Source organism: Sapajus apella, unplaced genomic scaffold (assembly GCF_009761245.1).
Source record: "Sapajus apella isolate SASKATOON/1434 unplaced genomic scaffold, GSC_monkey_1.0 scaffold6, whole genome shotgun sequence".
Lineage (NCBI taxonomy): Eukaryota > Metazoa > Chordata > Mammalia > Primates > Cebidae > Sapajus > Sapajus apella.
The window spans coordinates 32,276,775-32,291,337 of record NW_022436946.1 but is presented as its reverse complement, the minus strand read 5'-3'; the positions used below and the strand labels follow the sequence as shown (position 1 = coordinate 32,291,337).

At 34.0% G+C, this 14,563-nt stretch overlaps 1 protein-coding gene across 2 annotated transcripts in view; it reads right to left on the bottom strand.

The window, feature by feature from the left end:
* The window catches only part of GOPC (golgi associated PDZ and coiled-coil motif containing), a 41,352-nt gene that overhangs the window by 9,229 nt on the left and 17,560 nt on the right, over positions 1-14,563 (bottom strand). The window contains exons 2-7 of one of the 2 annotated variants that reach the window (XM_032274951.1): positions 10,582-10,746; positions 9,162-9,185; positions 6,185-6,360; positions 4,485-4,650; positions 1,538-1,633; positions 247-411 (exon numbers count right to left, since the gene is read on the bottom strand). In XM_032274951.1, the coding sequence (XP_032130842.1) occupies positions 247-411; positions 1,538-1,633; positions 4,485-4,650; positions 6,185-6,360; positions 9,162-9,185; positions 10,582-10,746 (792 nt within the window). The remainder of the gene's footprint in view (positions 1-246; positions 412-1,537; positions 1,634-4,484; positions 4,651-6,184; positions 6,361-9,161; positions 9,186-10,581; positions 10,747-14,563) is intronic. The other variant, XM_032274952.1, reaches the window with a different exon arrangement.

Below are 14,563 nucleotides of genomic sequence, written 5' to 3'. Positions count from 1 at the left end.
ACACAGGTGAGGACACTGTGGGAGAGAGGACTTAAGTAACCTGCTCAAAGTTATGAAGTAAATAAAATGTCCATTTTCAGTAAATATGACTGAATGTCATTTATAAAAGCATTAAATCAAAGGAAACAAGATCTACATATAAACATTTTACTGCTTTAGAAACTTCATAGGGAAGTATACAGTGTTCAATAGATTTATAAAGAACTAACTGATAGGTCTAATTCTAATTATATTAAGGGAATTTACCTGCTGGGAAAGAATGGTTACAGCTTCTTTATGCTTTGTGTCCCTTAGGTTAACTCCATTGACTGCCAAAATAGCATCCCCAACATGCAGCCCTCCACATCTATCAGCAGGTTGCCCCGGATGGATCTCAGAGATGAGGATTGGAACACCATGTTCTTTCCCACCCTAACAACAACAATAAAAGGCAGTAAATTAAAGCATTCTTTGTATAGTCATCGATTAATCTGGAGATAAACTATTTTCTTAAAAATCTTTCATTAAGCACCTATGCTGTCTCTATAAATGTTGGGTAAAATTTTATTTGCTACTTAAGTAATGGTAAAAAAAATTATTATCAAAGAGTAATTGGCTAAATTCTGAAATTAAAAAAATTTATGTTAGTACTCCATAGCACCATTATATTTTATCAAGTCTGAATCACCACCAATGACAAGACCAATTATTTTAGGTGCCACAAAAATAATTTTAAGATTATACAATTAATTTCAATTTCAGAGAAGTTAAAATATGAAAATATATGCAATGTAGAATTGAAGAAATACAGTACTTGGGTACCTATCATTCTCTAGCTTCTATCATTGTTGCATGGGAGTGTGTGTGTGTGTGTGTGTGTGTGTGTGTGTGTGTACTTTATTTGTCCTGCTAAAATGTATGCTCTATGAGGCAGCTCATTAAAAAGGGTAAGTATTCAAGAAATATAGATTAGATGAGCTTTTTATTATAAGGAACATTTCTACATTAAGCAATACCAAAAAAAAGAATGAACTTGCTCAGTGCCTAAGTATTACCAAATGAAAATTAAAGCCACCTTGTTCATTAAAGCACTGAGACTACAACAAAATGACTCCGAAAGGCATCAAATTTAAAAAAGGAATATATAATATTTAGACTCCAGAGCCAGTGAAATCTGACAGCTAAGAAATGAGACAAGAGAAAGATACACATACTCTAAGAGAGGACAATACAATCTGAAGCCATTTAACATAGAAAACAGCCATATCTATTCCCAAGGGCTCCTAGAGGCATCACAGTATATGGTACATAACTATTATGTGAGTCATAATAAAAATGTTAAACTATGCTTACTAAAGGTATACTTATTAATAGTTGCCAAGAAGATTTATTTTTTAAAAATATGTTTACACAAAAGCAAACATTTATCCTCATAGGGATACATTTAGTTATTTAAAAATATATATCCAGAATATTCTGTTCCCCGGTGATATCCAACAAAGGAGTACAGCTACACTAGATAACTGCAGAAAAGGAGACTGGAAGCACTACTTCTTACTGTAATTGAAATGCCAAGGCCTTCATGATCTTCCTTAAGGAGGAGAACTTTTCTAATTGGACCAACACCTTGGCTTTTCTTTAGGGAATCTTGATCCTTATTGGGAGGAAAAAAGAAGAAAAATTAGTATCATTTAAATAGCATACCAAATAGAGTAAACTCATACTATATAACTTGCTTTTAGAAATCTTTATTAATTTCCTCGAATGGATAAACAGTATAGGGTTAAGAAAGTAATGGATAAAATAGAAAACTGAAAATAGTTGTTCTAGTGATGCAAAATTTATAGATGATTTTCTCACCCTTTTGCCAATAATTTTTAAAATATTGATATATTTCTTTTTAAATTGTAGGAAATTATAAAAGAAATTATTTCCAGGAATTAATTGAGGAACAAATAGCCTCAAAAAATAAAAGTGACTGTCTGTCTTCACTGGATATCTTTAAGATCTACATTCATTTTAGCTGAGTTGTAGAGTTGAAAAACAAATTTCCAATTGGATCATTAATTACTTATACATTCCTTGGTGCTCTGGAGTCTACCTCTTAAAGGTTCTTGATCCATTAATAATTATTTATCTGGCACCTTTACTCTTTCTGTCTCTACTAAGCTGTTTTCCTGTTCAGCAGATAATGAATTCCAAGTCTCTTCCAGTTTTAAAATACTGATCATGTGCAAACGCAAAACTAAACTAAACTAAACTAAACTAGACTAAAAAACTTTTGATCCTTCACTATCTTCCTTGGCAACTTACCCCTTTCCTTAACCTCCACACAAAGTTCATCCTCATCATTTCTACTTCCTTGCCACTCATATTCAGTCCTCTGATTTCTGTCATTAGAGTTCTGCCCCCACACGCACAACTGAAATTTTCTTCTCTGTGGTCACTAGTAATCAATATTGCTACACTCAATTAACACTTTTTGTCACTACCCTACTTGAAACTTGCAGAAAGTTAATACTGTTCACCAATCCCTCCTTGAAACCTGCTCTTTCCATTGATTTTTATTACACTACTTTCCTAGATGGCCAATATCTGATAGCTCCATCCCAGGCTCCTTCCTTTAGTGAGTGATCTTTTTCCTTCTCCCACTCCATAAGTTTCCATCTTTCACCTCCTATTCCTTTTACTACATATATGCTTTATACATATATACTTGGAACTGACTTAATCAGTTCCAAGGTTTCAAGTATAATAGATGGATAATTTCCCTAATATTTCTTCAAATCAGATTTACCTCCTGAAATACAGAGTCATATATCTAACCAGATTTATCTTGGACATCCCACTGTCACCTCAAGCACTACTTGTCTAAAACTGATCTCATTATCTTTTCCCCAAATCCTTCCTTTTCTTCTATTTCCCTTATCAGTGAATGCCAGATCTCACTCAGTTGCTCAAACAAAAAGCCCAGACTCTTTTTTTTTTCACTATTTAATAAAAATCAGTTAGTTACCAATCAAGCCCTCCTGATTATAATCCTCTCAAATGTGTCCTTCTTCTCAAATACCACTTCTCTTGTCCTAATCACTTTCTCCTTGGATGAGCAAAGTATCTTTCTAATATATCTCCTGGACTCCAACTTGGTCCTCTTAACTATACCGAAATAACTACTAAAAAATGTAAATTTTGGCTGGGTGCAGTGGCTCATGCCTGTAATCCCAGCACTTTGAGAGGCTGAGGTGGGCAATCACCTGAGGTCAGGAGTTCATCACTAGCCTGGCCAACATTGTGAAACCCCATCTCTACTAAATATACCAAAAAATTAGCCAGGCATGGTGGCATACACTTGTAATCCCAGCTACTCAGGAGGCTGAGACAGGAGAATCACTTGAACCTGGGAGGCAGAGGTTGCAAGGAGCAGAGATAGCGCCACTGTACTCCAGTCTGGGCAACAAGAGCAAAACTCTGTCTCAAAAAAAAAAAAAAAAGGTAAATTTTATGAAATCCACCATTTTATTTAAAAGTTCCATGATTAGCAGGTTAAAGTTAAAACACCTCTATTTAGTATAAAATAATTTTTATAATCCAGCTACTACCTAAAATCCCAACCTCATATTTACCTTATTTCACAAGCATGCTTTTATCACTCACACATATCTGATACAAACTACTTTTGTCTTCCTCCTAACCTCTCCATTTCCAAATCTACTGGACCTAGAAATTAATGGGGACCACCAATGTCCTAGAGAAGACAATGGCATAAGTGCTTATCACTATCCCCACTTCTCTTCCACCAACTCTATGTACATATCAATTCTTCTTACAAAAATATTTGCAGAGGCAACAAACTATTTTACTATTTAAGGCCATACATTATCTGGTACTAAGATATGTGAACCCTTGTGAGACATGCTTTTGTATATTAAGGTCTTTATTATCAAGCAGCTGTTGTAATAGAATTTAATAAAGATTTATCCAGACAGGAAGAGAAACTTTTACACAGTGGTGGCTACAGAAACAGACAACTGGCTACAGATCTCAAATTCTATCTTAATCCAAGACCAAACAGGTATAAATGTTAGTTCAGAATCAACATTTGGATTCAGTTACCAAAAACGTCCTTAAAAAACTACCCCAAAATATTTGCCAATTTATCAGTATGATCACACACTCTAAGCTAAGCTCAAAACAAATTTAAGTGTGACCAATCATGATCCAGAAAAAACTGGAAACATGGCCCAACAAACTAGCAATATGTATTTGCTAACAATGGTTCACTATCTGCAGAAACATCACTCTCAGAGCATTAGTAAGTCAGTGAAGAGCTACTAAAATTTCTATGGAGTGTTTAAACTTTATCTACTTTGAATAAGTTAAATCCCATTTTCACTTTTTAAATAAAGGTTTCAAACAATTCTAGAACAAAGGAAAGAATGGAAAGTAATTGTGACTAAAGAAAGAAGGAAGAGGCTGAGTGGGAAGCAGCAGCAAAGCGAACATACATGGCCTGGTGGTGCTTGCATTGGTCGTTTCAAGTCATTACGTCCTCTGCAGGCTCTGATCACAGTTTTGTGACGATGCAAATGTATTTCAGCTTCCAGTTGGTTCCAAAGCTTATCATGAGCAGGTCCCTTCATATCTCGTCCTAGCAATTGTATTTGTTGGACCCTTCATATTGGGAAAAGAGTACATTTAGCTGATTTTTCATTATGCTTACTATTGTGAGAATTCAGAAAAAATACTGAACCTAAGTAGCTTTTGCAAGAATCTCAAATTAGTGATAAAACTAATACTCAGGAACTTCTTGATGTCTCTCAGATTTAAAGTAAATATGAAAAACTCTGAAAAGAACAGGTATCTTTAAAGGAAAAACCAGTAAAAACATTTTTTGAAGAAACTAATGTGAACTCTATTTAGTCGTATAGACTTAATTCAAATAAATCTATAAAAACAATTTATGAAAAAAACAATTATGAGATTGCCAATCTGTTTTATGCACTGCATGCAAAGTCATCAAACTCAGATACTATTAAACGTTACCTTTTAGATGAGATTAATTGTACACAAACATTTCTTCTAATTAGAGTTTCTTTTTACGAAATGATTATTTTAAATGTGGTTAAAAGTTACTAGAACCAGCCTGGGCAACATGATGAAACCCTTAAAAAAATTAACCAGGTGTGGTGGTGTGCTTGTGGTCCCAGCTACTTTAGAGGCTGAGGTAGGAGGATCATTTGTGCCTGAAAGGTGGACACTGCACCACTGCACTTCAACCTGAGTGACAGAGTGAGATACCATCTCACAACATTTAAAAAAAAAAGTTACTAGAAAAATTTGTACTTCAACATGATATAAATTATTTTTTCTTTGTTCCACGTTTTTAATGTGACATTAAAAGAATACGCATAAAACGATTTAGTATAAGTCACCAAAGTTTGTTAATAATTTACTTAATAAATACAAGCAAAATTCTGTGTGTTATTATAATAAAATCACTGTCATTAACTTAATACCAACATTTTTTTTTGAGAGGCAAGAAAGACTGGGTTTCAGTGATCATAAAAAGAATTCCTTATGGAAGTTCTACTATGCATGGGAACATTGGCTGTACTGGTCTCAAGGCACAACATAGTTGAAAAGTGCTGCTCTACAGAGTTGTTAGCGTTTCATAATAAGATACTGTCAGTGTTTGTGTGTGTAAATTAAACATATTTAGTATGAATAAACAGATCTGCAATACATAATGCTATCAGTATTAATTTAACAACAGTAAGTTAAAACCAACCATAAAATAATTCTGAAGGTAAAGATTAATGCTTCATTTACCACAAGAAATAAGATTCAGCTAGGAAGAGTGGCTCACGCCTGTAATCCCATCACTTTGGGAGGCCAAGGTGTGTAGATCACGAGGTCAGGAGTTTGAGAACAGCCTGGCCAACATGGTGAAAACCCGTCTCTACTAAAAATACTGGGCATGGTGGCAGGCACCTGTAATCCCAGCTACTTGGGAGGCTGAGGCAGGAGAATCTCCTCAACCTAGGAGATGGAGGTTGCAGTGAGCTAAGATCATGCCACAGCATTCTAGTCTGGGCAACAGAACAAGACTCCATCCCAAAAAAAAATTAAATAAAGTAAGACTCAACCTCATTAAATATCCAATTTGTCACCTAAGAATACAATAATACCCATGTTTTTTACACACCTTCCTGCTAGTTCCTTATCCAAGTACTTGGCGGCCAGTCTTGCCCCATATACTTCAGCCTGGAGAACAGCTATATGTCTACGGAGGGCTTCATTCTCTTTTCTCAACAATTTTACTTCAGCTTCAAGTTGCGCTTCTTTCATTTTTTCTTTTTTGTTTGCCTCAAGCTCTCTTTCCTATGTAATTTTTTAAAATATATAATTTAATGAAAATAAAAACTCTTTAGCACTAGACCATGTTATTGAAAATGCACAAAAGCCTACAGTTCAACAATATACCACTCCATCTCTATAAAATACAACACAAAGGTCTGGATTTTGTTCTTTTTAACTAGTACCATAACATCTTGGAACTACTTCTAGATAAAATAATTGCCCACTATGGGGTCCCTGATACAGAGGATAATAAGAAAAGTAGTCTACTCTAAGCTCATGTTATCACATATTAGAGTGGCTTCAATGGATAGTTGAATCTGCTATTTACTTTCTAAAACTGACTTAGAAAACTAGACTAATATAAAAAATAAACATTCCCAAACATTTAATTAACTTTAATGCAATAAGTCTATAAAGTAAGTCAAAATCATTCAGTTACACAGATACAGTTTATAGCTAATTTATCTTGGAGGACCACAAGAAACTTATAATGAATAAACTAGAAGAGATATACTAGTTTTTTTTTTTACTAAACATTTTATAGTCATGAAAACTGTTGGTAACAATTGCATTAAAACATTTACACATTAAAATGTTTCTATAGATAAGCACATCTATGGTGTGGATTACCACTGAACTTTGAGATCTGGCTCATTTATTTGTCTGTATGTTAGAGTGAATGCAGAACTTTTTTCTGAGGAAAACACTGGCCTCACTTGCCTCCTATGTTCCTCTTGGTAGATAGTCCATGTACATGAACACAAAAATGTTAGCCAGAGGCTACAACCGCAAGATCTTCACCATCAAATTTTTATCAGAAGTTCATATATGAGAAATAATGTTCAATTTACTTTAAAAGTATAATCTTTTCTATAGATCAAGGGTTGCAAATGTAAATGCACTTCAGGATCCAAGTGCAGAAACAGACAAGACAAAACAGAGTGCAAAATGGAAGGTACAAAAAAAAAATCCTGCCCAAAGGCAGGCAAATTCAAAATCAAACATACACACAAAACTGTGTGGCCACATAAAATCCTTCTAAGAATTAAGTAAGGGCCCCAATAGACATTTTAAGTGTTATTTGTGGATCAGAAAAACCCTCAACACTGAAAACTTGAATTTACCCTGAGCAGAACTGCTTTTACAGAACCCACAAAAGCTATGAAAACATGGTTACATTTGTTCACGATATGTGGAAGACATTATTCCCTCTACCACCATGTCCCTTTTGTGAGGATGTAAATAAAAACCCACCTTAGCACCAGAAAAATTGTTTCTTTTGAGGAAAGGACGAATAGTATTGTTTCTATTGTATAGGCGCTGATTATTTTACATAATATTTCCCTTTTTATTCTGGATATTCAGAAGCTAAGAAACAAATTTGAGCAAACTTTCAGCAATTCACAGAATATATTTTGGTACTAATTTAATGTGTCTTCTTTGGTCTACTGTTTTGAACAACATCAAAATAGATTTCAATACTAGTCAGTAAACACCATAATCCTGAAAAAATATATATTTACTTACACACACACAAACACACACACAAGCTAAAACTAGTGACAACTACCAAATGCTAGATATATTTATCACTTCTTTGATTAAAAAAAAATTTGTTATATATTTGACAAACAGATAAAAGATTAGCAGACTCTCTCAATTTCTGGAAAAAAAAAAGATTAGAACATAATTTCTAGATATTGTTTTTAAAGGATTTGAAAAACTCCAGAATCCTCCTTTTAACACAATTTTGGAATTATTAAAGTCTTTATTTCAGAGCCTATGTCCTAATAGGGCAAGTATCTGTTTCAAATGAAAACAGTTTGGAGATATGAATAAAAAACTTTTTTATTACATTTTAAAGTTGACGCAACTTTAAAAAAAGCATTCCTAGAAGACCAAGATTTCTTTGGCTCATGTACTAAATAAACTTTATGTTGAGGATTAACTACTTCTAATTACTTTAATGAGCTATTTATAGTATATTAATGAACTGTGAGAGACATACTAAGCTACCACTTACTGGAGTTTTAATGATTCAAATCCCTAATGAATCTGACAAACTCTCGGGCCTGAAATTAACAGAGGTAAGCAAGAATAAGATTTAAAAAACTGAAGTTAAACATTTCTAGATTACCAGAAAAAAACTTTTTGCTTCTTAGTTGACCTGTTTGTTACTAGGTAACACCCAAGATGTTCATTTTACATTTAGATATCAAAGATTGTATCTTTAAAGGAAGTAAAGCCATAAGACAAACTGGAACTTGATTAGGTTGGGGTAATGGGAAAAATATTAAAAATGTATTGTTATTTTCTAAAATAACTTCTGCTAAAGCATTTCAAAATTCAGTTGTTTCAAAGGCCACACGATTATTCTCAAGACTCTTGAAAAGCTGTAACACATGCAGTAGATGAAGAAGAAACCAACATGCACATTCTTTACTGGAAATAATTTCAAATAGAAACTTAAGGGGGTTAAAAACTAGGTCTGCTTGATGTATCTTCAATACCCTGAGGTGGGAAAAACAATTGTTCTTTGAAGTAGAGATGTGAGCAAGTTACAAGGCTCAGAAATTGTCAAAAATTAAGAGGCTCTGCAAATAATGGTTGTAAATCACAAACAAAAGAAAAACGTTTAACAACATGCAGTGACAAAAGAGCAATGGGCCATACAGTGAACCTTTCAGGTATTGGAACATTAAAAAATTGCCATCATTAATGCTATTTTCAAATACAATGACTGACAACATGTAATATGCAAATAAAATACTATGAACACTTCAACATGACATATTAAAGCAAAACAGAAACAACATACTTACCAGCTCCTCCACAGAGGGGCCAGACTTCAGATATAAGAAAAAAGTTTTATAATTAGAAAAAGAGCAAACAAATGATTTTATCTAGTGGTATAATCATTACAAAGAAAAGAAAAATCCCATATGTTGACTATCATTTGGGTAAAGTTCATTAGAACAAATCTATTTGCAAATGTATAAACAATAGTAACTATATAGTATTAGATTAAAATTTTTTATCAAAATTAGTCATCATAACTGGTACAGTGTTCTTTTCACCATACTCTTTCAAACTCTAATGTTAAAACTTCAGGTAAATTCTTTTCTAGAGAAAATGTAGATTGTTTCTGAATGTTAATGCCAAATAGCTCAAACAAACAGTTAAGAGCTTTCATTTCAGTTAAATAAAACCCTACTAACACAGACTGAGAGACTTTGAAAACTTAAGAGTTTAACTTAGGAGAAGATAGTTATTTTCATGAATTTTAATGTATCAGTACCAGGAACTAATTAACCAAATGAAATGAACTAAAAACAAGTAAAATTTATAAATGTATTACTATCATCACATCATCAACATCATTTCATGTCCTCCCATATAGTAACAAAATGTCTGATATCTCTTATACCCTCAAAACATATGTGGTATACAGTGGCAGGAAAAATGCTTACAATACACTAAGAGGAAAAGAAAACAGTGTGCTACTGGTTGGTACCTGATTACAATTTTTTCTTCTTCCTTATTAACATAACTCCAATTCTACTGGAAGTGGCCATATGACCAACAAGAGACTGGCATGCAGCTGAGGATGGTCAATGAAATGCTGGCAAAAATTATTGAGAACGATTTCATAAAAATTTTTTAAAGAAGGCTAACACAATGGAGAGGCATCTTTTTGCCCTTTCCTTAGATTAATCCTTCCTGCCTGAAATGCAGACATGAAGAAATCCTGAGGGTGGAAACCATGATCTAAAAATGGCAGAGCACAGTGATGAAGGGAATCTGGATCCCTCATATCTGTGGATCTGCCGTTATTAACTCTAGACTGCCACTCTCAGAATTCTTTTCAGAGAAAAATAAGTGCTGTTCAAGAATAATCCCAGTGTTACTTGGGATTTCTGTTATATGCAACTTAATTTAATCCAACTGATACGGTAGGGCAAGAAAAATCTTATGTTATAATCACAAATATCTTTTAAACATATTTATAATATATTTTAAATAGGAAAAATTCTATCAGTTGGTTGTTATATTATCACTGATTATCTCTATGTGATGAGACTGTAGATTATCATAATGATCATAAACTTTATAGTTTTTATATTTTCTAAATTTCCCACAATGAGCACGTATTATATTTTATAATTTAAAAGTCTCATTCCAAAATGTCTTCTACACCCTGTAAAATACATGCAAGGGCATGTCACTCTATAAACTACTTACCAATTTTGCCTTAATGGTACCAGAGTCAACACTTTGACCCGTTTTAGCATGAAGCTGAAGCTGAATAGAGTGCAGCTGTAAAAGTTGATCATGTACTTCTTTCTCCAAAACAACTTTCTCTGCTTGGGTTTCTGTCAGTTCAGATTTCAGGTCCACCAACTGTGCCTTATAAAAACGATACAAGAAATTAAGTATGCCTCATTTTCTTTATTTTGACCAATAATTGTTATTCAAGAATGACAAGAGAGACTACCTTTGAAATAAATACACGAACACTAGAACAATATTATCTAAGATACAAGACATCCAACTAAACTGACAGAAAATCAATAGTAAAAGTCAGATATTTCAGTGGCAAAAGAAATCTCCTATAAGCCGTATCTTCTAATTAACACAGAATGCTACTTCCATTTTACTTTGCTTACTTTAAGAAACCTTTTTACTGTTTCACCTTTATCTTCAAAGCTTACGAAAACACAAAAGTATGAGGTAGTTCACCACATGGTAGAGACAATGTATGCTGCGGTGGACCACTAACATTAATAGTATTAGAGAAGATGCCAGTGAGTGAGTTGTGTTGTGTCTTCAATCCAAAGAATACTAACCCAAATCAGCCTAATCATTATCTAGTAAAGTTATTTTAGTTGCTAAGGCATCAACTTCTGAGACTACAGTAAGCTTAAAGATCAGAGTTAACCAAGTCTTCAGCTTTAGCATAGCAGAACAACTCATCAGGACTACTTAGCAATTCAGAAGTTTTCATTTTTGCACAACTGATATATTGTTTTACAACTGTGCACAGGATATGTCCCTTGTGTTTTTGGTTTTCCCAGCCAGCCAGTAGATTAAAGATCAAGAAATGTCTATGTTTCCTATTCAATTCAACATAATTTTGCTAAGCATCTAAGGGCCTAGAACTATGCCAGCACAATGAGAAAAAAATTGTAGATAATACTTTTTAAAATCACAGATCATAATTTATATCCCCGACAAGCTTTCATATCAACTGGGTTGATAAATACACATGTGAACCAACTTTAAAAATGTGGCAAGTTATACATAGAGAGAGAATTGACCCAGTCCCAACAAAGTAAAGGAAGACTTAAAGAAGAGACATAAGGAAAAGATTCATACTGAGCGTGAGTTTAGCAGGGCTTTGAAGGAAAACAACAACAAGGACAAAATAGAAGCAGTAACAAAATACAAAGAAGGGAAGACTAGCAAAGGAAAAGAGGCAGAGACACTAGAAGCATTTTAGGTGAATTCTCTGAGTATAAACAGGGATCAGATAACTGGAATATGCCTTTAAATCCCAATTGTACCAACCAGTGCCTAGTGCATAAAAGATGCTCAAACTTATCTGTTAAGTTGGAATAAATCCTAATACTAGTCCTGTGATTCTAGATAAAACATTCTGTCTCAAGTTTCTTCAGTTTAAAACAATAATAATATCCATGGCTTTGACTATTCTCTTAAGATTATTAATCTTATATACAAAAGTACTTACTAGAATATGAAAATGTTATTATCGAGGAGACTGGATTACCTCAAGGGATGGTATATTGACAGACTGGATAAGACTGGATAGGAGAAATGAAACTGAACGTAATAAATGGCTTTGGATGATAAACCAAAACTGATAATCTAATAGGAAATCATTCTATGCTCTAAATGACATTTAAAAAAATTTTTAATAACACCTTTATTGACATATAATTTGGTATCATAAAATTCACTCTTTTAATGTATATAATATAGTTTTTAGTATATTCATAAAGCTGTATAACTATAGTCACTACGAAATTTTGAAGCATTTTCTCTCAATGGTATTTTAGCAACATATATGCAAGTGAGGAAGGGAAGACAAGAACACAATAGCAACACCCTAATTGTAGCTTTCCAAATGACAGGTAATCATGGTAACTTTGTAAATGAGAATAAAGGATTTTATAATGCTGAAAAGAAATTGTTGGCAATACTTAGTTACAGGGTGATGTAGCACAGTGGGTGTACGATGGAAGACTAGGTAAAGAATAATGCAAATATTTCAAATTTTGAGAATAGTGAAGCCATTGATGGAAATAGTAAGATTAGGATGACAGCTTATATAGACATGAGAGAGAGAAAAAGATAAATTTAAGTTTTAGGCATGCTGATTTTGTGTCAATCATGATATAATCAACAGGAAATATTCCACAGAATGCAGAAAATAAAATGAATAAACAAATGAAAAGGTGGGATCTGGGTTGAGACTAGGAACAAAAAGATGTGAATTAATATCCTATGACTGACTTACAGGGAGAACAGAGTGTCAAGGACTGGAATGGCCCAAGAAGTAGGAGAAAAAAAGAAGTGGCATGCTATAAATTAAACCAAGATGTGGCATAATATAAATACTGGGCTTCCTCTTGCGTTTTTACTTCCTGGAGATCACTCCCTAACAACAGAGCTCACTTATTCCTTTTTTTATTTTCATAACTTTTTAGTTCATGTATAAACTTATACAAGGGAAGTACACAAATAACACATTACAAAAAATAAACATACCCATTTAACTACCATCCAGGACTTTAAAAAAAGTGGGGGTGGGCAGTGCTAGCACCCCAGGATCCTTCTTTTGACCCCCTCCAATCACTACCTCCACCTTCATTCACAAAAGTAACCATCAGAGTATATACTAACTTCTAACACCATAAATAGTTTTGTCTGCTTTTGAATGTTTGAGTATGCTTATAAGATTTATTCATGTTGTTTTGCATAGCTGTACTTCATTTTCACCGCTATATGGTATTCACTAAATAAATATGTAACAATTTACTATTTTTCATTCATTCTACTTTCCCTCAGCTTAATTCTACTTCTCATTCTATTTCATTCTACTTTTGATGGGCATTTGTGTTGTTTTGAATTTTTGACTATTAAAATGATGTTGCTATGAATCTATCTTTTAATACATACTGCATATATTTCTGTTGATTACCTATCTAGGAGGGAAGCTTCTGGGTTACAGAGTATGTAGTATGTTAGACTTCAGTAGAAAAGGTCAAACACTTTTCCAAGTGATTGTAGCAACTGACATACCCACCACGTATAAGAACTCTGATAGCTTCATATCCTTTCCTTCACTTGCCAATGTCAGTATTTTTCATTTTAGCAATTCTGGCAGCGATGTAATGGTGTTTCATTGTGGTTTTAATTAAAATTTCCTCATTGCTAATAAGGTTTAACTGCTTTTTCATATTTTTACTGACCATTTGAATATTCTCTTTTGGGAAGTGTCTGTTTTAGTATCTTGCCTATTTTTCGAGAGACTTGTCCATATTTTTCTTACTGGTTTGTATTTTTTTTTTTCTCTCTCTCCCTATACAAACTCACACACACACACACACACACACACACACACGCACACAAAATATTGATAGAGGCAGGAGGCAGAAAAATTATTGGCAGACAGGGGCATGTCCTCAGCAAAACCCCACCTTCGAGCCTAAAAGCCTGAAACCCAGAGCCCAAAGTGAGAACTTCCATCCCTGTGTGCCCATTTTCTCCCAATTGGTTCTTTCTGAATAAGGTCTTTTTACCAATTGAATGTTGTCTTCTAAAACTATGGCCTGGCCTGCCCCACATCTTGTGCCTATAAAGACCCCAGACTCAGCCAGTAGAGAGAAGCAGCAGCTGAACTTCGGAGACAGGTGGCATGACTTCAGAGATGGCAGATGGACACTGGAGAGAGGCGACTTGACTTCAGGCGGAATGACCTGCCCTTCCCATCCTCTTTCCAGATCCCTTCTCTGCTGAAAGCCACTTTCACCACTCCATAAAATTCTCTGCATTCACCATCCTTCAATTAGAGGATGAAGAGGGTAGTCGCCCCACACAAGGCAAAGGACTCACTGAGCTGATAACACATTTCTGTCCAGCAGAGCTAAGAGAGGCTTGTAACATGCCCTCTAGCACCTTGAGGTAGGAGGCACCCTTATCA